At 43.5% G+C, this 26111-nt stretch overlaps 1 protein-coding gene across 4 annotated transcripts in view; it reads left to right on the forward strand.

Annotated features, from left to right (window-relative positions):
* The window catches only part of CCAR1 (cell division cycle and apoptosis regulator 1), a 309834-nt gene that overhangs the window by 165152 nt on the left and 118571 nt on the right, over positions 1-26111 (forward strand). For all 4 annotated transcript variants that reach the window (XM_033940771.1, XM_033940773.1, XM_033940772.1 and 1 more), the window contains 5 exons: positions 4891-5116; positions 10520-10633; positions 22650-22816; positions 23601-23811; positions 24589-24669. In XM_033940771.1, coding sequence (XP_033796662.1) covers positions 4891-5116; positions 10520-10633; positions 22650-22816; positions 23601-23811; positions 24589-24669 — 799 coding nt within the window. The remainder of the gene's footprint in view (positions 1-4890; positions 5117-10519; positions 10634-22649; positions 22817-23600; positions 23812-24588; positions 24670-26111) is intronic.

Here is a 26111-nt window from a genome sequence, read left to right on the forward strand (position 1 = left end):
TGGATGCGCTCTTCCCTGTCTCTGCCTTTGTCTCTTACCGGGAGAATTGATGAGAAGACCACCTGTGCTCCTGTCTGCTTTAGTTTCCTTCCCAGGGCCTCGAAGTCTTTAGGGATGCTGTCTGATGTGCTTCTGGCAGTATCGTTGGTACCTACATGAATGAGAAACATAGGGAAATGGTCAGTGGGTTTCAGAAGTTTGTCTATACTGGTGGTGATGTCGCGGATCCTGGCTCCAGGGAGACAGCAGACCTCCCTCGACTGCAAATCTGGTCTGCAAATTGGTCCTTCGGTGCCTCTTAGCATGGAGTCTCCGATGACCACCACTCTACGCTCCTTCCGAGGGTGGGTGGATCTAGCAGCGAGAACTGCAGCCGGTGTTCTGTGTTCGGAATCCTCCTCCTCGACGTCGACTGTGGCTTGGTGCCTCACTGCCGCCTGAGGTCCTGTGCCTCAACGTAGGAGGCGGCTTGGTGCCTTGACGTCGTCTAAGGCTTTGTGCTTTGACTTTCTGCCTCGATGTCGACTGGGGCTTGGTGTCTCGATGTCGACTGAGGCTGGGTGTCTCGACGTCAATGGATGCTTTGTACCTTCGACGTCGGCTGCAGCCGTGTGCTCCGCGTCACTTGACGCTTGTGCTTCGACGGCGCCTGAGGCTTGTGCCTCGACGTCGACTGAGGCTGGGGGCCTCATGGTCGGCTGGAGTTCTCTGCCTCGTCGTTGCCGGGGCTTCGTGTCTCGCCGTCGACTGGAGCTTTGTGACTTGACGTCGCTTGGGGCTTTGCCCTTTGGTTGGCGGTGGCCTTGTGTCTCGATGTCGACTGTGGCTTGGTGCCGCAACGTCGCTGGGGGCTTTATATCTCGGCAGCGGCTGAGGCTTTGGGCCTCTGCGTCAACTGCGGGTTTGCACCCCGTTATCGACGGGGGCTTAGTGTCTCGACGTCATCTGGGGCTCTGTGCCTCTGCGTCTCCGGCTCCTGTTCGAAAGGGTTCCCCGCTTTCTCTTCGGTTCATTCCGGGCAGCCGTGACGGAATCTTGTAGTATGGAGTTTGGTTGCCTGGAGGAGACTCTCTCCCTGCTCCGGCTCTATTGCTCCTGCCATGCGTTATCTCGCTTGGCGCAGAGTGTGGCTGAGGATCCGAACCTCCAGGATCGTCTCGCCACTTTTACTTGCGTGAGTTCTGCGCTTCTTGAGGCCCCTCTTGCGGTGGCCACTAACCGCCTCTCAGAACGTGACCGGTCCTTCACCTATCGGGACGCCTTCAGCTGAATCCCGTCTACCTTGGTGGTTTGGACTCCTTCTCCGGAGGGGCCCTCCGGATACCTTTCTTGTGTTCTCAGCCTCCTTCGCAGCAGCCGCAATAGCTGCAGCAGCGCCGGGTTATGGTCCAGTCGCCGGCTTCGGCGACTCCTGGCCGTCTTTTTGACTATTCTCGCATAGCCTCCGGGCTGCTCTCCTGGGATTCCTCCCCTCCCTTCAGGAGGGGTGTCTCCGTGTCTACGCACCGGGAGTATAGCCTCGCTTCTGTCGGTTGGGCATTCCCATCCTCCCATCTGCGTCTGGTCCAGGCCCTTCATGACCTGCACTAGTTCTAGTCCGGGAGTGGTTCATACTCTGCCCGCCCCAGTCTCGGGAGTCCGTCGGGGCGGACCTGGACCCAGTTTGTCTGCGCTCCTTCTTGTCTCGGCCTCAGGGGGTGGCCCTTGTTTGTTTATGCCGGAAGGTGGCCCCTCTGTCCTCGGTCTGCCTCCGGTCTTTTCTGCCTCGGCAGGCCGCCTGTCTGCGCTTGAGTCAGCTGGTGTCTCCGCAGTCTTCGGCCTCGGCCGAGCTGATGCTGATCCTTTTGGGATCATGGGTCTCCACGGTTCATGTCCCGATGTTCACCTGGTTTCATCTTCGTGTTCCCCGCTGGACCCGAGCATCTCAGTGGTGGCAGGATCGGGATCCCGCTTCCAAGCACATTGTGGTGCCTCCCTCCTTGACACGCTTGTTTCGTTGGTGGGCCACCTCTTCGTATCCCCGCATCAGAAGGTTCTGCCGATGGACTCCTCGGCATAGGCTTAGGGGTGCACCTCAACGGCCTTCGGACTCAGGGTCTTTGGTCGGGTGCGGGCCGTCGCAGCCGCATCAGTCTGCTGGAGCTCCGGGCCATTTATAATGCCGGGGTGGATTTTCATTATTGGTTGCAAGATTGCGGGGTCCTGGTGCGTCCCGACATCCCGGTGGTGATGTATTCTGTGACCAAGCCAGGGTGTACAGGTTCCCTGTTACTTTGCAGGGGAGCCCTTCGTCATTGGCAGGGGGCATTACACCACTACTTATTTCTTCGGGCGGTGTATTTCCGGGGCGAGCAGCATTGTCTGGTGGACACGTTGAGTCGCCCTTCTCGGCCGCATGAATGGTCGCTCCATTCTCAGACTCTGCGGCATGTGGTTGTTCGGTGGGGAACCCCACAGGTAGTTCTGTTCGCTTCGCCCCTCACTCACTGGTTGCCTCGATATTGCTCGAGGATGTTCTCCCGGGTTCGCATCGAGGTGGATGCTTTCCTTCTCGATTGGATGGGCAGATTCCTCTATGCGTTCCCTCCCTTTACTCTGATTCTCAGATCTTTGATGCACCTCCTGTCGGGCTGCGCCACCATGATCTTGCTGGCTCCTCTGTGGCCCTGACAGCTGTGATTCTCCCTGCTCCTTCAGCGTGTCAGGGAGCCTCTGCTTCTACCTATGTTCCCTTCTCTGCTGTCTCAGTGTTGAGGTTTCTGTTGCCTCCCAATCTGCAGTCTCTACACTTATCAGCTTGGTTCCTCGCAACGTGCCTCCCTCCTTCTGTTTCTCTCAGTCAGTGGGGATATTCTCGAGGCTTCTCATATGGGCTCCACTCGGCAATGCTTTTCCCAGAAATGCTCCTGATTTGCTGCGTGGTGTGCTGAGCACTGCATGGATCCACTCTCTGCCTCCTTCCCTTCAGTGCTGGATTTTCTGTTCCACTTGTCTCGGTCTGGTCTCAAATCGACATCTATCCGAATCCACCTCTGTGCGATTGCTGCCTTTTCTTGGCCGCTGGATGGGAAGCTGCTCTCCGTCCATCCGACGGTTTCCCCTTTTCTGAAGGGTCTCTTCAATGTTCATCCTCCGCTCAAGCCCCCTCTGGTGGTTTGGGATCTTAGGGTGGTCCTGTCTCAATTGGTGAAACCTCCGTTTGAACCCATTGATAACGCTCTTTTGATCTGTTTCACCTGGCGGGTGGTATTCCTGGTTGGTCTCACGTCTGTTCGTAGAGTCCATGAGCTGCATCCTCTGGTTGCGGACCCGTCTTCTGCTGTATTTTATCAGGACGCAGTGGTCCTGCGTACTCATTACAAGTTCTTGCCCAAGAAGGTTTCGGACTTTCATCTCAATCGTTCCATTGTTCTTCCGGTCTTTTTTCCGAAGCCCCACTCTCATCCTGGCGTGGTGGCGCTTCATACGATTGACTGTAAGAGGGCGTTGGCTTTTTATCTTCAACGCAATCAGTCTCATCGGACGGTTCCTCAATTGTTTTTGTCCTTCGACCCTACTCGGGTGGGACGCCCTGTTTCCCAGCGCACCTCGTCCAACTGGTTGGCTGCTGGTTTGCTACGCTCAGGCTGGTCTCGCGCTGCATGGTCGAGTCCCGGGACATAGAGTCCGAGCGATGGCGGCTTCTGTAGCTTTCCTCAGGTCAACGCCTATCGAGGAGATTTGCAAGGCTGCCACTTGGTCTTCGGTTCATTCTTTCACCTCCCACTACTGTCTGGATACTCTGTCCAGGAGCGACGGCCGGTTTGGCCAGTCGGTTTTGCGTAATCTGTTTTCTTGAATTGCCAACTTCCCTCCGTCCCTTTTTGGTTAGCTTGGAGGTCACCCACATGTGAGAATATGCTGCCTGCTTGTCCTGGGATAAAGCACAGTTACTTACCGTAACAGGTGTTATCCAGGGACAGCAGGCAGATATTCTCACAACCCGCCCGCCTCCCCAAGGTTGGCTTCTTTGCTAGCTATCTAAACTGAAGACCATGAGGAGGGGATGCGCCCTCTAGTGGATCAGGAAGGCACACACATGCGTGGTGCAGCACTAGCAAACTTGAAATCTTCAATCAAGTTTGCTTGAAAAGCTGTCTGCATCGGGGCTCTGTGGATGACGTCACCCACATGTGAGAATATCTGCCTGCTGTCCCTGGTAAGTATCTGGTAAATATCTGCCTGCTGTTACGGTAAGTAACTGTGCTATTTGGAACATCAATGAGAATAAAAAGTCAAATTTCATCAAACAATAATAAACTTTTATTAATAATGACAGGAGTCACCATTCAACATATCACTAGAAATTGGAAAAATTACACTGGACTAAATACACCTGGTAGAATTCGTTGTGCCATATATACAAAATGGAAAGAGTAATTGCCATACAAAAATGGAATTATAATACTTTTAAAAAGATTTGGGGGCCATTGATAACTTATTGTAATGATTAGACGCCTTTTTACACTGAAAGTATAAATATAATTATGGGAAGGGGGGTGGTTTATAGTTATACTATAGATTCTATCAATATTTATGAGTACAATACATGTATGTTACTTTTGATTATAATGTGAAAAGGGTGGGTGGAGGAGGGAGATATTTTTATGTATTTATGATGATATATGGAAAATTTTCAAGTAATGTATATAATTCAATTGATATAATATGGGGTACTTGATGTAAGATAGAAAAATGAATAAAGATTTGGGGGAAAAAAAAAAAGGTACCAGAGGGAGGGGAGAAGGAAGCCATGTATAATGTAGTGATAATGAGAGCCAGATAGAAATGTCTGAATATAAAAGCAATTTTCTTGTTTCTTTCCTTTATCATTCTCACTTCTTTGTATAGCCCATGCTGTGATATGATGGAGCTCAGGCGACGGTATCAAAATCTGTATATCCCCAGTGACTTCTTTGATGCCCAGTTTACCTGGGTGGATGCTTTCCCTATGTCAAGACCATTCCAGCTTGGAAACTATTGCAATTTTTACATCATGCACCGGGAGGTGGAGCCTTTGGAAGCAAATACAGCAGTTCTGGATCCTCCTGATGCAGATCACAAGTATAGTGCAAAGGTCAGTAACACAGTTTACTTTTTCTTTTTCAGGCTTTGTTCTCTGATTTCTCCCCTTCTCTTGCCTTGTTGGCCTTGTCCCCATTGCCTTTTTTAGTCCTTGCTCCTTCATTCTCTCATACATACATTCCACCTTCTCTCCTAAGGGCCCTATTCCTCTTTTGTTCTTGCATGTGTGTCTTGCTTCCTTCCTCCACCATTTCTGTTGACAAGCCAGACTCTCTTCCTCTTCCCTTTCCAAGAACAGGACTGATCTTTCCTGTGCCCTGTTGTACTCCACTGATCTCTCATTAGTTCTGCTAACCCTTACCTACCATTTCTTTCTTACATGTCCTGTTGTCCCCTGTCCTCCCTTACTTTCTCACTTGTCCCATTCTCACCCTTTTCCACTTCTCAGTTATGAATCTTGCTGTACCCTTTACATCTTTTCCTCTATCATGTGCTTCACTCTCATTCATCCCCTTCTCTATAAAACTTTGTCCTACACTTCCCTTTTTTATCTCACAGGCCTTGTATCTTGCACAAATCCTTTTCTTTGCCTCTCTTTTTCTTTTGTGCCTCTGCTCATTTCTCCTGTTCATTGACAAGACCAGGCTGCTTGGTCCCATCAAGGTGACTGGACCAGACTCACTAAGGATGAGGTTAGGTCCCCTCTTCTAAGACAGGACTTTTCATACATGTACCAACAGATTGCAAGTAAATATTAGGTAAAAAGATAACAGAGCATTTGTACTTGGAAGGTTTATTTATTTAAAACATTTATATCCCGCATATTCAAAAACCCAGTACAATGCTATCTTAATTTGTGGATGTTACTGGGGGTGCAAAGGATACTTGTTCTGGAAATTTAATTGATTCCTCATTCCCACCTCCATACTATGACGGTCATTCTTTATCCTCCAACTCACCATGTTTAGATCTCTCTTAAAGTGCTCTGGAAGACTATATATGTTGTTTGTGGTCTTACATCTGCTGAATCCTCTCAGAATGGAGTTAAAGATTGCATACACTTTACATAGATTATACACATACCGAATATTACAAAGAGCTTATATATGTTTCCTTCTGTATCAATGACTCCTCTTTTGAGCCAGTTGACAAACTTACTATCTCAAAGTCAACTACAACTACTGTTTATCATTTCTAAAGTGGTGAAAAGTGTACGCAGCTCTGTACATGTGCATTTAAACATGTAATATACGGTCCCTGCTCAGAAGTACATAGGTATCTTATGTTGAGTGGGAGTTAGGCATTAAAAGCAATCTCAAAAAAGTGAACTTTTAGTTTGGATTTGAATACTGCTAGAGCTGGAGCTTGATGTAAAGATTCAGGCTGTATGTTTCAGGCATACGGCACAGCAAGATAGAAGGGACGGAGTCTGAAGTTGGCAGTGAGGGAGAAGGGTATGGAGAGTCTTACCGATGAATGGAATTCACAGGAGGGAGCATAGAGGGAGATAAGTGAGGAGAGATATTGAGGGCTGCAGAGTGAATGCACTTGTAGGTTAGTAATAGGAGTTTGAACTGTTTGCAAATGGATGGGAAGCCAATGAAGTGACTCAAGTAGAGGGGTAATGTGAGTATAGTGACTCTTGTGGAATATAAATCTTGCAGCAGAATTTTTGACAGATTGACGAGGAGACCTGAGAGAACCAAGTTGAAGTCATCTAAGCATGTTCAGATAGCTTGGATAAGAAGGGGAGGAGGGAGATGGAGTGATAATTGGAGGAACACATGGGGTCTAGTGAGGGTTTTTTGAAGAGAGGTGTCACTACAGCATGTTTGAAGACATCGGGAATAGTTGCAGTGGAGTGATAGGTTTACGATGTGACAGATAGGAGGGATGACAATGGGAGAGAGAACGCTGAGTAGGTTGATGGGAATCGGATAAGAGGAGCAGGTAGTGGATTTGGAGGAAGAGAGAAGAAGTGCAGTTTCCTTTTCAGTGATTTCAGAAAAGGAGGAAAAGGTGGCAGGGGTTGAGGGAAGATTGGCAGAGGGGACAGATGAAAGGAGATGTGGGGGGAAGTGACCTGGTTGAGAACTCAAGGTGAATTTTCTGAACCTTGTTGTAGAAGAACTTGGCCATAGTCTGTGAGAAAAATGAAGAGGGGATTGGAGATGAGGGCACTTGGAGTAGACAGTTTAGTGTAGCAAAGAGAGGGTGAGGGTTAGAGTTAAGAGATTTAGTTAAATGGGCATCGTATTCTTATTTGACAAGTGAGAGGGCAGACTGGATGGATGTCAGCAGGAATTTGATGTGTATGAATTCAGCATGTATGTGAAATTTAAGCCAAAGACATTCAGCAGATCGAGCAGAGGAGCGCATATAGCGGATGTTGGAGGTCATCCATGGCTGGTGTTTGGTACACCTTACAGGACGAGAGTATCTAGAGCAGAGGAGAGAATGGTGTTATAAGAAAATACGGCTTCATTGACGACTTGAATGACATAGTAGTTGAAGGGAGAGATGATACATTGGTGGAGAGAGCACCAGGGTCAATAGCCTGAAGGTTCCTAAACGTTTTGTTAGTGATTGGCTAGATATTAGAGGGGTTGATAAATTGTGAACATTAACAGATGATGGTCATAGAAGGGAAGAGTTGAAGTGCAGAAATTGGTGGTAGAGCAGTTGGAGGAGAAAACAAGTTCAAGGCAGTGGCCATTTTGATGTGTAGGGGTGGTGGAGCACAGCTGGAGATTGTATGAGGATGTTAGGGCGAGAAGAGTAGGAGTCAGAGGGGTCATCAGCATGGATGATGAAGACACCAAGCATGAGTGAAGGAGATGAGGGTTTGAGAAAGAAGGAGAGCCTGGAGACATAAGAACATAAGAATTGCCATATTGGGACAGACTGAATGTCCATCAAGCCCAGTATTCTGTTTCCAACAGTGGCCAACCCAAGTCCCAAACACTTAGCTAAATCCCAAGTAGTAGTGAGGAAGGGAAGGACTAATCAGGGGGTTGGTAAATGACTGCTACTCGAAGGCAGAGGAGCGAATAGACAAATGGAGTGAACGAAGGAGTCAATACTGTACATACAAGATGGCGAGAGTAACTGCCCAACACCACCTCCATGACCAACTGGGCAAGTTGTATATGAGTACATGACACAGGGCGGTAACTGAAACAGAATCTTCAGGGTGGACCCAGGTTTCAGGTAGTGCCAGAAAGTAGAGAGTTTGAGAAATAAAAGGGTCATGGATGAAGATAAACTTGATGGGGACTGAGTGGGCATTCCACAGGGTGCATTAGAAAGGCAGAGAGGAAGGGGGGAGGAGGGGAACAGAAATAAGATTGGTTACATTATGGTGTGACCCCCAGGAGTAGGGTGAGGGTTGATTGGGAGAACCAGGATTGAGTTTGATGTCCCTGGCAGAGAGAAAGAGAAGAAGTGTGAGAATACAGATGAGTGTGGAAGAGGCTCCCCCTGAATATGGAATAGAGCCAAGCCAGCTCATGTGGCTCACTCTCTTAATAAAACCATGAGCTGTGGGAATTTTGTGCACTGCTACATCTAGCAATAATAACTTTTCCTGATAAAATTGCAATAGGTCTGAATTCTCCTCTACAGTCTGCGGGAAAATTGATGGAACAGGTGATTCAGGATATGGGGATTCTAGGACTCATGATGGGACACTCTTCTTTACCACCTAGCCTCAGGTTGCTTTCAAATATGCTCTCCAAGGATATTTAATTAAAAGGATTTATTATTGCTTTGCTACCTGGGAATGCAGAATGAGATACAGAATGCAGATCAATTAGCCACCAAAAAAACCTCATCAAGAAGGGTAAAAAACTAAAGAATAAGGAAAGTTATAGATACTAAAGCCATGAGCCATAGTAAAACAAAGTTAGGACATCATAAGGTAAGAACAAATAAGATCGAATCATTGTGAAGTGTGTTGAGGGAATCAGTAGTAGTAGTTAATCAATGACAAAAATTATAGTAACCAAAATGTAAGTTGGGCTTGCCCTAGGACATTGCAGGAAAGTTAACTCCCTAGACTTCACACCAAAAATATATAAACCTCAAATCTAAATTTTTAAAATAAGGAGCACCCTCAGCGTGAGTTTGAAAGCTTTAAAGAGCGACTCAAAGAGTAGCTCTGGTGCTTAGAATAGCAAATCCAGCAATCACTGAGCAGAGAATACCACTTTCCGCCAGCTGCACACCATCGTCTGGGTGCTCCTGTGTGCTTTAAAGTGCAAATCAAGTGCAAACAGTGTGCAATAAATAAATATATATAAAAGTGGAAGACAAATGCCTAACCCACTGACCTGAACAGAGAATAAGAAAATTAGTCACTTGTCCCTCCAGTTACTTAGCTGAATAAAGATGCTGTAGTCAAATAGTAGCAAGTACAGTCCAGCTTTTTTTTTGGATCAAAGACCAAAGATAAGGTGCAGTCCTCTTTCAACAAAGCTCGACCCAGCGGGGTTTCAGGGCAATAGCCCCTTCCTCAAGAACCGAACAGGCCAACATGACTTTAGGTCAGAGTGAGTCCAGGCAGGCAAGACAAAAAGGGGGAGGAACAGGAGACACAGCAACAGCTTTAAAATCTCAGGCAATTAGCAGCATTAGAACTTACAACAGCATTAGAGCTTACAACAGCTGCTCTTTGAGTCACTCTTTAAAGCTTTCAAACTCACGCTGAGGGTGCTCCTTATTTTAAAAATTTAGATTTGAGGTTTATATATTTTTGGTGTGAAGTCTAGGGAGTTAACTTTCCTGCAATGTCCTAGGGCACGCCCAACTTACATTTTGGTGTCTTTTAAGGATATTTTGTCTTGGGGTTTTTGCTATAAAAATTATAGTAAAGCAGTAGAGTCAGATGTCATGGGGTAATAAGAGAACAGCTAAATGCTGGTAGAAAAATGTAAACTTTTTTTTTTTTCCTTTTTCAAAAAGAGTACTGATTTTCTCAAGCTCAGTACACTGTTGGAGAGTATTTCAATATTATGCTATATCTTAATACATGGTAAACAATGCAATAAATAAGTTTACTGCAATTTTTTATGTTTATTTTGAAACCAGAGCTAAATGTGGTGGATCCCACAAGAATTGTATTTATACATGTCAGTGATGGGACAGATCTCTGTTTGGTAATAAATAGCAGATAATGCAATTTACTGTACAGTAGTTAGCTACATTTATTTCAGGTTGTGGTAACTATGTCATATTTGCTGTATTAATATTTATCACACAACAGGCATTAATTGTAAGGCATATTCATCACTTTCCACCTCATTAGAAATTTAGCTTGGAAATTAGCTTATATTAACTGCTAAGGTGCATGTTAATTTCTGCACTAACAGCCACTATAGTTTAGTAAATAGATCCCTATACAAATGTTTGGTATGCATTATAGTGGTATTGATGGGATTTGGGGCTGTGTTACCAGGTGATGCTTTTGGCCAGTCCAAGCATGGAAGATCTGTACCACAAGTCTTGTGCCCTGGCTGAAGACCCACAAGAGCTGCGAGAAGGCTTTCAGCATCCGGCTAGGCTGATCAAGGTAAGAGTACAGTATTAAATAATGTATTGCAGCTCCAAGTACATATAGGTTCAGAAGAAAAGTTTAGTATTTTATTTACAAGTTTAAAATATTTGATATTATTCAAGTGTATCACATGCTGTTGAGAGTTTATACAGCATTTCTACTATCACCACTTTCTTATGTATACATGTGCACATTAGCTTAGAATGAGACTGTTAAAGCATATTGCTAAATATTACAACTGCAAGTAGGATGTAGAAACTTGTGTTATGTATTGTAATAATCAAAATGCGGTTTGACTAAGGAAAATGCAAACCAACTCACTGCACCCATGAGGAGAAAATACCTCAGATTATAATTAGCCTTGTGAACTTAAAGGGCAATTCTATAACTAGACATGCATATATATGTTAATTTTACTTGTGTAAATGTTTTGCAGACTAGTGCTTAGGCACATACGTGCTGGCAAAGTGCCTCAGTGCAATTCTGCAAATACTACTTAACTTACATAGCCCCTTAGGGGACAGACTATAACTAACGGCACCATTTTGGCACCTAGATGTAAGCTCTAATTCTATAATGATATCTGGGCACCCATATTTTGTTATAGAATGCCAGTATAAATATAAGCATATAGATGCAGACTTAGGTAAGCTCACTAAATACCATGTCAATAGCAGAAGTAAATGAGCACATAACTTATAGTATTCTGTAAGTTACTTGCATAAATATTGGGCATGCCTATGCTCTGCCCATTCTCTTCCCTGTGGAAGCCCTCTTGCATTTACACACTAAAGCAGTTGTGAGTGAATATTATAGAATACTGCTTAGCACGCTACTAGCACGTACATATGTAACTATAAGAGTAGAGTGATCCATGGTAGTATGCAAAAAAATCAACCTTGTCAAATCTTGTCTCCACAAGGCTTATTTTTGTCCACTTGTTATGTCTTACTCATGTATCAAATTTCAGCTTGATTAGACAATATTTTGAGGTCACCCCAGCATGCACTGCTTGTGTGTTCTGTATGTAGGTGATTGCGCATAATTAGTTTGTATGGTGTAATCTGGTTTGAGAATTAGTGTAACCGCCGCTTTACACCACATATCTGGAAGAACAGGGACTTTGGGTGTTCCAGCAGGAGGGAGTGGGCATCCCAACTGGCTAATAAACAGCCTAGTCAAAAGGGGGACCAACAATCCAAACACCTCTTGCTGTGTGATCGATTGGGAAAACTGTACATTCTCCCTGTCCATAACCGAGAGCAGCGAAAGCCCATCCAAAAATGCCCGTATCTCAAAGTCAGAGGCAGTGTCTTCAGCCCCATAAACCTCTTCATAATGAGCCAAAAACGCCTCTCCAATTTCTTGTGAGGTAGAGAAATGCTTCCTTGCACCGTTTACCATATGGTGTATCAGATTTTGCATTCTATGTTTTTTAAGCTTAGCGGCCAGCAAACGACTGACTTTGTTATTGTATTCAAAATACTCTTGTTTTATCCTTAGCAATGTATTCACTAAGGAGGCTCGCTCTAGCTCACATAGTTGAACTCTAAGCTCATGAATTCTCTCTCTCACTTGTGAAGTGAGAGGTTGGAACTGAGAACCTTTTTCCAAGTGTCGCAACTCGGATCTAATCACAGTTTCTTTCTGGAGGTTAGTGCGGAGTACATGGGTACGCAGAGCAATCACCCTTTCACGTATCACAGCTTTAAGAGCCTCCCATGCTAATATCATCCTTATCATTACAGTCCATGTGAGTGGAGTCAAGTACAAGAGAATCATCAAATCGCCAGGGTGATCTTGGACGATTCTCAAGTTTCCCCCTAAGACACAACATGACTGGAACGTGGTCTGAATAAACACTGTTAGCCTTCCTACAATATTGGATCCCTTGGTAAGATGACCCCTCCACCAGCCAGAAATCTATTCGGGAAGAAGAATCATGCAAAGGCGAATAGTAAGTATACTCCCGATCAGTCAGATGGAGGCATCTCCAAATATCCTGTAAATCCCAATGTCTCATAAAAGATTGGAGATACCTCGATCTGACCGAGCATAACGCACATGGGAAGTTGAATTATCCAACTTGGGATCGAGAGTCAGATTAAAATCTCCACCTATAATGAGGGTGCCCTCTACACAATCTTGCAACTGATTTTCCAACTTATGGTAGAAATTCCCCTGGCCCTCATTTGGAGCATTAATAGTAACCAAAGTGTAGATTTGTCCAGCTAATTGAATAATCAGAATCGGATATCTACCCTCGGGTCCTTCACTACCTTCTTATATTCAGCAACTACCCCTTTGGCAAATAAGATTTCCCACCCCTTTGCTTTTTTTTTATTGTCTGAGGTGGATGCCAAATAGATATTGGGGCACTTTGGGTGACGCAGCAAGTATTCATGCTGCTGCAAAAGGTGTGTTTCCTTGAAAAAAATAATTTGAGCTTTCAAATGTTTCAATTCTCTAAACAGCAAATGTCTTTTCATAGCTACATTCAACCCCTTAACATTTAAGGTGAGGAAGCAAAGATTATCCAGGTTCAACAATCTGGTCTCAAGCACTCATGCTATAAAGCAAACGATCTCCCCCAAAATCCCACCATCAACCGCACCCCAGCCTATCTCAGTCATCCAAAGAACCCTCCCATCCAACACCCCCCTCCCGAATATCTCGCTCATATAGTCATAAATGCAAAAAATAAATTTTTTCTGTCTTCTCAGCTTTGAAACAGACTCAACATAGCCAATTGTGCAGCACCTCTATAAAATTAACATCAAACCATCAAAAATCGAGTAGGGCAAATACTGAAAAAAGAAAAAAGTACCAAAGCCTGACCAGCTCCGCCAAGCAGTCAATAAAGCAGAAGAGCATAAGTCCTGTGGCAAAAAGAGCAAATCAAATATGAAAGTCTCAAAGTTAACTGCTGCCCACTCACGCTCCACTGGTAATGCTAACTCAGCAAAGGAAACAGTCCAACATTGAAGCCGGAATGAACCAGCCACAGCCTACGCCAGTCATCAGTCACTGCCAGCATCAGAACTCACAGTCATTTCTCTGATGCAGGATCACCAGTAGAGTGTCTTGTCAATCTGCTTCTTCTCCTAGCCACCCATTGCCATCTCGAATGTTGTCCTCTCTGCTCATTTGGCCGAGAGCTCTGTTGTGTGTCAGAGGGAGGAGAGATGCGTGCAGTAAAGTTCTCCGACGGAAATATCAAGGCTGCTTACTCCAGTGTATGAACCGTGCCCCCTGAGATGTGCTAGCAAAGGTCTTAAGTCCGCTCTCCTCCGCAGGATGACCGCTGTGAAATCTTGAAAAAGCTCAATCTCATAGGTGTCCCACGTTATAGTCTCTGACTTTCTGGCAGATGACATAATCGCTTCTTTCATTTTAAAGTCCTGAAAACATGCAATAATGTTCCTGGGTACATTTCCGCGAGGGGCCAATGGTGCTCTTTGTGTTCTCTCCATGCGTATAAATGGATGTTTTCCTGCCCCAACTTTTGGGCATCTTGCAGGAAATGTCCAAAGTTGGACTTGGATGCACTATTCAAAATGCCCCTCTAAGTACTGCTTCTCCATTGATATAGAAAATACAAACCCCAAGTTAGCTCCATCATAGCCTGACTGTTTAAATTTTTCATGTATAGTGTAGAAATAACTATTAAAATATAGCTCTGTGATCACTAGTGTGTTACATCTGCATGCCTCTAGAGCAAGGGAATGCAGAAGACAAGGTTTTAGGAAGAAATCTAGCTAGCAAATAAGAGGATGCAAAAAATCCTCTGTATGAACTTACATACATCATATCTAGAAGGTATAAGGAGAGGGATGTCATGTCTGTCTGTCCAAGTTAGATTGTAAGCTCCTCCAAGCAGGGACAGTCTATGAAATGTCAAAATGTACAGCGCTGCATATGCCTTTCAGCACTATATAAGTGATATTAGTAGTAGTAGGGGTAAGACAGAGACATTCAAATTCATGAAAAAGCATAAATACTGAACTAGAACAATCATTCTTCAGTAGAAAGGAGGTTCTGGACCAAAGAACTCTGATATAATTTTTATGTATCATTTGTTTAGATTTAGCTCACACCTTTTTCAGTGGTAGTTCAAAGTATTTCCCTACTCCCAGAGGGCTTACAGTATAAGGAGGGACGTTAATAAATGGTGCCAAAACTTAGGTGCCCAAAAATTCAGCATTAAACGCTATTCTATAAAGGACATGCCTTATATAGAATAGCATATAGAAACATAGAAAATGACGGCAGTAAAGGGCCACGGCCCATCAAGTCTACCCACTCTAATGACCCACCCCCCTAACTTCTTCCCCTAAGAGATCCCATATGCCTATCCCATTTTTTCTTAAAATCTGGCACGCTGCTGGCCTCAATTACCTGCAGTGGAAGATCATTCCAATGATCAACCACCCTTTCAGTGAAGAAATACTTCCTGGTGTCGCCATGAAATTTCCTGCTCCTGATTTTCAGCGGATGCCCTCTTGTGGCAAATCCCGCACCTAACTTTTGGATGCTGGACTTATACCTGCTAAAACTTGATATAAATGCCAAATCCCAAATTAGGTGTAGTTGGGCAGTCTTCTGTGACTCCATGTGCAACTTTCGGAATGCCCCCAACATGCCCATGGCCATGCCCCTTTTGAGATATGTGTCATGGGAGTTAGGCACAATGCTTTACAGAATAGTTCACATCCAGATGTGCACCTAAATTTTAATGAGTGCCAATAATATCAATAATTGGTTGATAGCCCCCCAGTTTTTAATGGTTCAGAGTTCATTATCCAATTTATTTGCACCTACATCTCAGAAGTGTGCCCAGAGTTGGGTAAGTGTGTGTTAAGCAGCAGTAGCTGGATTTGAAGTTAACATAAGAATAGTCATACTGGGTCAGACCACTAGTTCATCTAGCCCAGTATCCTGTTTCCGCAGTGGCCAATCCACGTCACAAGTGCCAGACAGAAACCCAAATAGTAGCAACATTCCATGTTACTGATTCCATGGCAAGCAGTAGCTTCCCCCATGTCTCTCTCTCTCTCAGCCCAGTACTCTAATTACTAAGCTACTCCTCAACTGCCGAAAAGGAGTAGATTCAGAAGTAACATATGGAACTATTTTATAGAATGTGTAAACACATGAAGCAGCCTGCCTTAAGAAGCAGTTAAGGTAAAAACAGTATTGGAATAAAAGTAAAACATCTAGAGGATCCTTAGTAGCATAGAAAAACTGGATGGATGAACAAGAAAATTTCTCCATGCCTGTGAGGTAGTTTTAAGAATCAGTATATGCTAAGATTGTACATTCCTCATTCTGAAGGGAGAATGGGCCTCATAGAATTTACAAAGTGAAGCCACTATCTTCGTCTTCCAGGCCTACTTAATAGTATCAACAGATTCAACTATGCAGAATCCATTTACATCATTATACTTCAAATGAGCATTCCAACTAGTAGAAGGGATGAATGAAAATCTACTATTAAGCACAGGCAAGCTCCCTAAGCAAATCTTCATTCATGAGCCTTTCTTCCACCACAAATAACTTTTAGTCCTCTTGGCTCCCTTATGATCAAATATCTGGGTAAATGGGTGATTTTCGGAGTGTCTTACATAGTTTAGTACTCTGTAAGGTTGATTATTGTTATGTTTTTTATTTAGGAACTACAAAATATAGATTATAAGCATTACAAATAATGCAAAATGCAGTGGCAGGAGTTTTGGTGGAAGTTAAATAAGCATGTTTTGATGACTCCAATTTTGAAACAGCTCCATTGGCTACCGATAGGATGGAGGGTCCAAGTAAAGCAATGCTAGTGGTTCATGTATGGTCAAGCGCTGTCGTTTACAAGCACTGACTGTTTACTTGATAGGAAACAGAGATCAGAAACTGCTATAGTTTGAGGATTAATGCTGTATGATATGTGGCAACATGTCAGTCAGCTTTTTCAATGGCAGCAGTGAGAGTGTGGATAAGATACCAGGAATTTTGAGATTATGTAAAGCAGGAGTGCCCAATACGTCGATCGCGATCGACCGGTAGATCGGGAAGGCAACGCAAGTCGATCACGGAGCCCATCACAGGCTCAATTATAGACTCATGTTGCCGTCCCGATCTACCGGGCCGATCAGCCTTCCTCTCCCCGATGTCAAAGGCAACGACGCCGGGCATCTGGGCAGCTTTTTCAATTTGACACTTTAGTCTGTTTTTTGTCATTTTGAGGGGGGGAGGGGGGAGGCGGCGGTGGCAGCAGCCTGAAAAAGAAATCATCCTGGCCGGGGTCGGTGTCATGCTCCAGAGCTTCTACCTCTTCCAGAAGCCTTCCTATCTGGCCCTCTCCGTTCTACCTGTACCCTGCCACACCCCCTGCTCCACGGCTCTCTTCGGCAACTCGTCAGCAGCAGCGATCAAGATAAGCTTCTGACATCAGGGCCTACCCTCTGCGAGTCCCGCTTAATTTGTTTCCGGGACTTGCAGAGGGAAGGCCTCGATGTCTTGATCACCGCTGATGACGAGTTGCTGAAGAGAGCTGCGGAGCAGGGTGTGTGGCCGGGTGCAGGTAGAACGGAGAGGGCCAGATGCAGGACTCATGGGTGAGGGAGGAGAACGAGAGAGAGGGGAGGGAAACAAAAAGAAATATATCATACCGGGCTGGGCTAGAGTGGAGGGAGGGTGGAAAGATTCTGGCTACAGGGTGCAATAACAAAGGAAAAGGGGGTAAACTGAAAATGGAGATAGTGACACAAAGAAGAGAAAGGGTAGGCAGGACCCTCTGATAGAGATACAGAGGGGACATGCTGAAAGCAGGGATGGTGATGGTTTAACACAGAGGGAGAAATCCTGAAAAGGAGTTACATGGGTTTACAGAGGGAGGCAATGCTGAAAGAGGCTAGATTGGCACACAGAGGGAATAATACTGAAATGGAGGGTTGATGGGGATACAAATGGAGCAATGCTGAAAAGGGGGAGAGGAGATAGGAGCACAGAGAGGGAGGTAGTGCTGAAAAAGAGGAGGTGAAATAGAGACACAGAAGTAATGCTGAAAAAGGAGGGGGGATAAAGACATTGAAAGGGTAAATGGTGAAAATGGAGTAAAGACAAGGACACAGACAAATGAAGATTCTGAAAAAGTGGTGAGATAATAATAATAATAACTTTATTCTTCTATACCGCCACAATCTTGCGACTTCTAAGCGGTTTACATCAAGAGTGCTGGACATTCAGCGAAATACAATAAGTAGATATTCAGAGAAAATACAGAGATCAGAGACCTCAGGAGGCAATAGTATAGAAATACAATTTGCTGAGCGAAAATGTAATATGTACATTTTAGTAGGTAATGTCCGACAGGACCTGTTGGGGATAAATAGCAACGTAAAGTTACGATAAGATGAAGATAACAGATTATATTTATAACAGTACTGTAAGTTCAGGTGGAATAGGGAGGGGGGAGGGAGAGGGAGAGCGGGTCAATTGTTTAGGTATTTCTGGAACAGGTATGTTTTTAGGCGTTTCCTGAATTCCCCATATGTAGTGGGTGAAAGCAGTTGGTCTAGGTCTTTGCCCCATAGGACTGCTTGGTGAGAGAGAAGGTGTTCGTGTTGTTTTTTCATTTTGCAGCCTCTAAGTGGAGGGGAAATGAGTTTTGGGTGTGTGTTTCTCTTGAGTTTGTTATTAGAAAATGCGAAAAGGTCCGTTATGTACTTGGGGGTTAGGCCTTATAGTACTTTGAAGCAGAGGCAGGCAAATTTAAACCTTACTCGGGCTTCCGTTGGTAGCCAGTGCAGCTGCCGATAGTAGGGTGTCACGTGGTCGAATTTCTTCAGCCCGAAGATAAGTCTGACCGCAGCATTTTGCATTATTTGGAGACGTCTCATATTCTTTTGTGAGAGTGCTAGATAGGCGATGTTGCAGTAGTCAAGCTGACTCAGTATGAGGGATTGCACTAGGATTCTGAATGTCGACGTATCGAAGTATGATTTAATGATTCTGAGTTTCCAGAGAGTAAGGAAACCTTTTCTGAATAGGGAATCCACTTGTTCCTTCATTGTTAGGCATTGGTTTAGAATAACACCTAGTATTTTCATGGTGGACTGAATAGGGTAGTTGAGTTTATTGATGCATAGTGGGGTTTTATTGTCAAGTGGGTGAGGGGAGGCAGCGAAGAATTTTGTTTTTTCTGGGTTGAGCTTGAGCTTGAAATCCATTGTTCCATCTCATTTATGGCATCGGATGCCTTGGGGGAATGGTTTCCGAGATGGAGTTGGCGAATGGGATGATGGTGATATAGGTGAGATGGACACAAAGAAGGGTGATGCTGGAAAAGAGGTGGAATGGTAATTCTGACAGACACAGAAGGGAAATGCTGGATCAAGGAGAGATGGGGCTGAGGCTAGATGGAATGGGGAGAAATGCCTGGCTGGCCAGGAACTTCCTCTTCTATGCCAGAATTGACATCGGAGAGTGGAATGCTGGTCAGCGCGACACTTGTGCAGGGAGAGCTTGGGGTGGCGGTGGCTTGGGGGCTGTTCCCCGATTGTGGCGGCGGCAAACCGAATGGCTTGGGGGCCTGTTCCCTGATGGCGGTGGCGACAAACCGAGTGGCTTGGGGGACGGCAGGGAGAAAGAAAGAAAGGGAACAGGCAGGGAGACAGAAAGAAAGGGGGCATAGAGAGAGAGAAAGCAAGGGAGGCAGAGAGACAGAAAGGAAGAAGGGGGCAGGGAGAAAGAAAGAAAAAGTTGGGGGAGAGACTGAGGTCTGGAGGAGAGGAAGCATACAGGAGGCTGAAAGAAAGAAAGAAATATTGGATGCTTAGTCAGAAGAAGAAAGTGCAACCAGAGACTCATGAAATCACCAAACAGCAAAGGTAGGAAAAATGATTTTATTTTCAATTTAGTGATCAAAATGTGTCTGTTTTGAGAATTTATATCTGCTGTCTATATTTTGCACTATGTCTCCCTTTTACTAAACCGCAATAGCAGTTTTTAGAGCAGGGAGCCTATGAGCTTCGAGAGCAGCATGGGGCATTCAGCACAGCTCCCTGCGCTAAAAACTGCTTTCATGGTTTAGTAAAAAGGGAGGGGGTATATTTGTCTATTTTTGTATGGTTGTTACTGAGGTGACATTGCAGAGTCATCTGCCTTGACCTCTTTGAAAAAACCCTGGAATATGAATGATAATTAATATTTTCTCTGCCTTTCAGTGTGCTTTGTGTTTTTTAAAAATTTTTTTATTGTTGGTAGACCATTTTGACTTGGTCATTTTAAAAGTAGCTTGCAAGCCCAAAAAGTGTGGGTATCCCTGATGTAAAGGTAGTGACCATTTTCGTAAATTGCTTAAAACACATCTTTTTGTGTAAGCTTTTTATGATTAAGAAATGCAGATTCTTTAATCATATTGCAAGCTACTGATAATTGAATATGATGTTTTGTATTATCAATATTTTTATGATGTAAATGGATTTTATGTGTTAAGAACATAAGCAGTGCCTCCACTGGGTCAGACCCGAGGTCCATCGTGCCCAGCAGTCCGCTCACGCAGCGGCCCAACAGGTCCAGGACATGTGTAGCAATCCTCTATCTATACCCCTCTATCCCCTTTTCCAACATAAAATTGTCCAATCCCTTCTTGAACCCCTATACCAAACTCTGTCCTATCATGCCCTCTGGAAGCTCATTCCAGGTGTCCACCACACGTTGGGTGAAGAAAAACTTCCTAGCATTTGTTTTGAATCTGTCCCCTTTCAACTTTTCCGAATGCCCTCTTGTTCTTGTAGTTTTCGAAAGTTTGAAGAATCTGTCCCTCTCCATTTTCTCTATGCCCTTCATCTTGTAAGTCTCTATCATATCCCCTCTAAGTCTCCTCTTCTTCAGGGAAAAGAGCCCCAGTTTCTCCAATCTCTCAGCATATGAAAGGTTTTCCATACCTTTTATCAAACATGTTGTTTGTAACTCGCCTGGGTATCAGGCAGGAGATAAATTTTAAAATAAATACTTTTGAAAACTACCCACTTTTCCTGCAGTTAAAACTATCTCCTGTTGTTTCCTTGAGTCTGTGTGGAAAGGTGCTGCCTTAGGTCAGTGTTTACCAAGTCGATCTTGAAGTACCCCCTTGCCAGTCAGGTTTTCAGGATATCCACAGTGAATATGCATGGGGACTGATTTGCATATGCTGCCTCTGTTATATGCAAAATTATTTCATGCATATACAGGTTCTGTGAGGAAGAGCTAGACATAGTAGTTACTCATCTCATAGCTGACTTTCTGATGGGAGAAGTTATACATTCAGAAAGAAACAAAATGGCATTTCTGATCCTTTGGAAACTATAAACATTACGATATTGTGGTACCAGAAAATCATTTGGATCATGGGACATTTTAATTCCAACAGATAAAAAGCTCAATGCAACAAAACCAGACCTCATGGTAAAGGTAAAATACAAGAATAGCCTTAATAATAGAGGTGTCGTGCCAAGATTTTTCAAGTACCAAGCAATAAAGTTGGAGACTAAGAAAGGATAGCAAAAAGACAGAAATATTTCCTATCTTATTGGGTATCACATGCTTGATTCTAAGGAATTTTTCACACACACCTTGATTGGTTGTCTATATATGTTGAATTTTATAAGCTCATAAGGAAGCTCTCTTTGGCACATAAGGCAATAAGGAGCTGCTGTGAGATTTGAACCTGGATCTTAGTTCTCAGGCTACTACACTAAACTAGTCTTCTACTCCCACATAATATAGCAAAGTTTTTAAAAAAATCAATTTTATTAAAAAGAATTTCATATTACATAAAGAAAGCAGTGCAAAAGATAACAAGTTTATATGACATAAAAATATTCAAAAGTATGGCATCCAGTAAAAGAATAGTTAGCATCTAATAGGATGGTTAATGTACAGTGGAAGTCTATATTGCGCTCCTTACTTAAGATATCCATTGCCAGTAATCTGGTGGAAAATGGGTACAAGGTCTGTACCGATGGTATTATACACCTGACAGATTACATAGGATTAATCCTAATATCCCTGATGAGTGTTGGAGAAGGTATGGGGCTCGGGGCACATATGAACATATCTGGTGGTCTTGCCCAAAGGTAGGTCCTTTTTGGGCTATGGTGTTCTCTCTCTTGGAGGAGTGTGTGGCGCAGTGGTTGGATCTACAGCCTCAGCACCCTGGGGTTGTGGGTTCAAACCCCGCGCTGCTCCTTGTGACCCTGGGCAAGTCACTTAATCCTCCATAGCCCCAGGTACGTTAGATAGATTGTGAGCCCACCAGGACAGAGAGGGAAAAATGCTTGAGTACCTGATTGTAAAAACCGCTTAGATAACCTTGATAGGCGGTATATAAAATCCTAATAAACTTGAAACTTGAACTTGATCAGATATATGTGAGGTTAAAGAATTAGGAAGTGCCCTTTTGCATTTGACTCCGACTGGAGTCCCTTCCAAGTTCTCTCTTATTATTGCGACAGTGGTCAAGGCGGCACATCTGGTATTGGCGGCTACATGGCGTCAGGATATAATTCCGTCGCAAACACAAGTGGTCAATAAAATGGATTATGTTTTTCGTATGTCCAAATTAACTGCCTAGAAGCATCATAGATTAGGCCCATTTTTTCTGCGGTGGAAGCCGTATATTGATTGGACTGCCCAGAGGGGTTGTTGATTGTATTTCTTTGGACATTTGTTTTTTCTCTTCTGCTTGGCATCCAGGACCTAGGGGGGGTAGTGGGTGGTATTGTGGAGGAGATTCTAATACTCTTTTTTTCTTGCAATTTGTTGGCCTTGTTTCAGAGTCATGTAACAACAGTTGGTTTGTACTGGTTTATATTTGTATGTTTACCAATTGGTATGTTTAAAATTTTCAATAAATAATATTTAAATAGAAAAAAAAAAGAAAAAAGGTCGCCACATAGTTTTGCTGTTCTCCTCTGTTCTCCATTCCCTTTATAACCTTGTGTTTTTTTCATCCCCCCTGGTTGAACAAATTGCCTTATAATTTTCTCTTTAATTCTAGTTTTTGGTGGGTATGAAAGGCAAGGATGAGGCAATGGCTATAGGAGGACATTGGTCCCCTTCCCTGGATGGCCCTGACCCAGAGAAAGACCCTGCAGTGCTGATTAAAACCGCTATCCGATGTTGTAAGGCTCTGACAGGCATTGACTTAAGTGTGTGCACTCAGTGGTAAGTACAAAAGTTAGGAATACTTTTTCCTAGATTTCAGGCTACAATATTCTCTCCTAGTGGTCCAAGGCTCCAGGTAATGCCAGCTTAGAGAACACAAGGCTTCATGTTTGCTTGGTTTCAAATGCGTTGAAAAAATGTTGTTAGAATTGCTGTAAATGCTGATATTACTCTGAATAATCTTATGGTGCTTTTGTGCTGAAGATTCCACGTTTTTCATTTCATGCTCAGCTGGAGGAGATCACTTCGAAGGAGTCATCCATGCTAGTCATTCTATGAGAAATGATTAGTAGTAAAGCCAAGGCTGAGGTCCTTGCATTATGTTTCCATAATCATATTTTCTCTTGACAGATGACATCTTTCAGTGCAGATATAAGGTTTATTAAATCCTCATGTCTAGTTGATCAGAGTCACTTTGCAGTAAATTGATGCCAATACATTAAGTTTTTGTGTATGCTCATTCTTTGTTTTCTATCTTGAAACAACTGCTAAGATCCTTTCTATTCGAGCCTTCACATATAATTCTCACCACTAACTAGAGCAGAACATTACATTGGTTTTTTGCTCAGTTCTTTTAGTGGCTGAGATAGTTGTCTACATTTAGCACTGAGAGATGTTTGAGACATGTACAAGAGAAACTATGACTTTTGTGATATGTTTTTTTTTTAGACGGACCTCGCCTTCTTTCTGCAAAGTTTCTTTACGTGATTGCTGCAAGTGAACTAGGATCTTAAAACTGTGTTGTAGAATTTTCTTTTCCAACCTGCTTCTTCCCTTGCAACAGGTACCGTTTTGCAGAGATTCGCTACCATCGCCCTGAGGAGACGCACAAGGGGCGTTCGGTTCCAGCTCATGTGGAGACTGTGGTTTTATTTTTCCCGGATGTTTGGCATTGCCTTCCCACCCGTTCAGAGTGGGAATCGCTCTCCAGAGGCTACAAGCAGCAGCTGGTCGACAAGCTTCAGAGCGAGCGCAAGGAGGCGGATGGAGAACAGGCACTGAACGCTAATCCCTTTCTTTCTATTCCCGCTTCTCACAGGCACAGGAACACCTCACACACTACACCACCACCACACACCAGAGGAATATTTCTGCTAAAGCAGCTCTCAGCAGTGTAGTGACTCCGGTCTTTTATCCATTTAGTATGCTAACTTCTTTCATATGTACTGGCAGCACAGCGGAAAGGCAATTGTAATAAATCTAAATGTTGCTTTTTTATCTTAAAAACTAGTTGCTGAAGTCTGGGACCAGTTGTTGAGAGAAGCTCAGTATTGAGGTCCATTTGAAATATTTTACCATCTTTCAGAATTTGGAAAAAAAAAATGTCTTACTGCCATCAGTTCTAATTGTGGTATCTAAAATTGAACACACATAGGTCTGAAGCATTCTGTTTTCAGACTGGGTGGCTAATGTTTAGTCCTTTCAGTGTACCAAAGTATCTGGTGCAGATTCGGCTTGGGTAGCTTGTACAGTACCCTGGGGCCTGTATGGTCAGTGGAGGCCAGCAGTGTCTATGTGTCTGTACATCCCTGCTGTTCTCTTTGTTCTGTAATTCCTTACCCTTTTATGTTTCACAGATCTGGCACTGATTTGGCTGAGTGGTAATGATCAGATACAGTGATAGGTTGTGTGGATGCGATCATGTCAATGATTTTAGAGGAGACTATCTCAGACAGTTGTGACCTTGCTTCTTGCACAGACCAACAACAGAAATTTTGAAAATTTCTTCTCAGCTTCTCTGGTTAATGACAATAATTCATTTTATGTGCTAGGACGAAGAGGATAAAGATGATGAAGATAAAGAGATTGCTACTCCTACTCACTGGTCCAAACTTGATCCAAAAGCAATGAAGGTAGCTGCTGATTATTGTGGGATTCTGGGGGGGAGGGGGTTGGGGGGAAGGAATGAAAGGGTGGAGAGTTCTAGGCATGCATTCATATTTTTTCCTTTCTGTCCCACAATGTATGCGAGTCCTGTATCAGTAGATCAAAGCTGTGTTTGGGTGATAAATCTAAGTTGGTGTCCAACTTTCTCCAGAGGACAGTTGTTCATAAAGGTAAAAAAAGTCCTTCATTTTCTGGTTTGCAGGATAAGTGTAGTTTATCTGAGGTAGACTCAAGTCTAGAGAAAGCCCACTCAGCTCAGTATCTTTTTACTTCAATAAGCCTAGAGATGTGGTGACAAAATACAACTTTTATAATTTGGGTAGCAGATTACATTTCATATTTTAATCCTGAGACAAGCCTATCTTTAAAATGGCATTTCAGAGCCCGTAATTGTAAGAAAAATTAAGTTTCTCCATAAAACTCATCATTGTTTAGACTCTGCTTCTTGGCAGAATAGTAGGTCGGGCCTGTTTATCCTCTGCAGTTTGGAGCCCAACTCCATTTTTTGTTGGCCCATTCTTATGATTTTGAGTTCCTTGTTCCAAACAAAAGTTAAAATAGAGATTTTTCTCAACATGTGTGTTTCCCTTTGGTAGTCATCATTATTCATCTTTTATTGAAAATAGTCCTTAGGAAATTCCATGTGTTACTAGTGAACTTTAATTTCTTTGAAAAAAATGAAGTTGCTGACCAGTAATAAGTAATCTGTAAAGACAGCAGCGGACCAGTCAGACCCCTTATCCCCTTGGGTGATATGTCTCCCCATTCAGTAGACTACACAGGAATTTCTGTACATGACAATTTGGTGTCATTGCAGACATGTGACTAGTGAATGTCTGTCTTAAAAGAGCATCTGTTTCAGCTTTGCATTTTTCCTAGCAGTGTTGAGGAGATAGTTTAAATCTGGCCTCATATATATGTATTGTGGTTATACAGAAGATAACTGCCTTACTGGGTCAGACCAAAGTTCCATCAAGCCCAGTATCCTGTTTTCAAATATATCTAACGCAGGTCACAGTGCTCTTCTTTTTTTTTTCTGTGTTTGAAGCAAAGAAAATATTTCTACCAATTAATTTCCTTTGAAGGTTACCTAATTCCCAATCACAGTCACTTGTGTTTTAAAACATTCAGATTGTTGACTCCTGATACAGGTGCTTAGAGCCGAAACATGGTACCACGTCAAGTCCAAATTATCTTCTGACTTTCCACAATCTTTTGGAGATTCATTTTACATAGATTTATGGTATTTTTTTTTTAAACATAATAAACTTTGTTTTATCAGTTCTCACTCTAGAGATCCATTATTTGTCTTTCCCAAAGATAGTCATAAAGTTGAAATGCCATGTGGACTTGTGCTTCAGCATGGAGCTGCCATTTTAGGCTCTTTCCCTCTGACTTTTAAATGTTC

This window comes from Geotrypetes seraphini, chromosome 4 (assembly GCF_902459505.1).
Source record: "Geotrypetes seraphini chromosome 4, aGeoSer1.1, whole genome shotgun sequence".
NCBI lineage: Eukaryota > Metazoa > Chordata > Amphibia > Gymnophiona > Dermophiidae > Geotrypetes > Geotrypetes seraphini.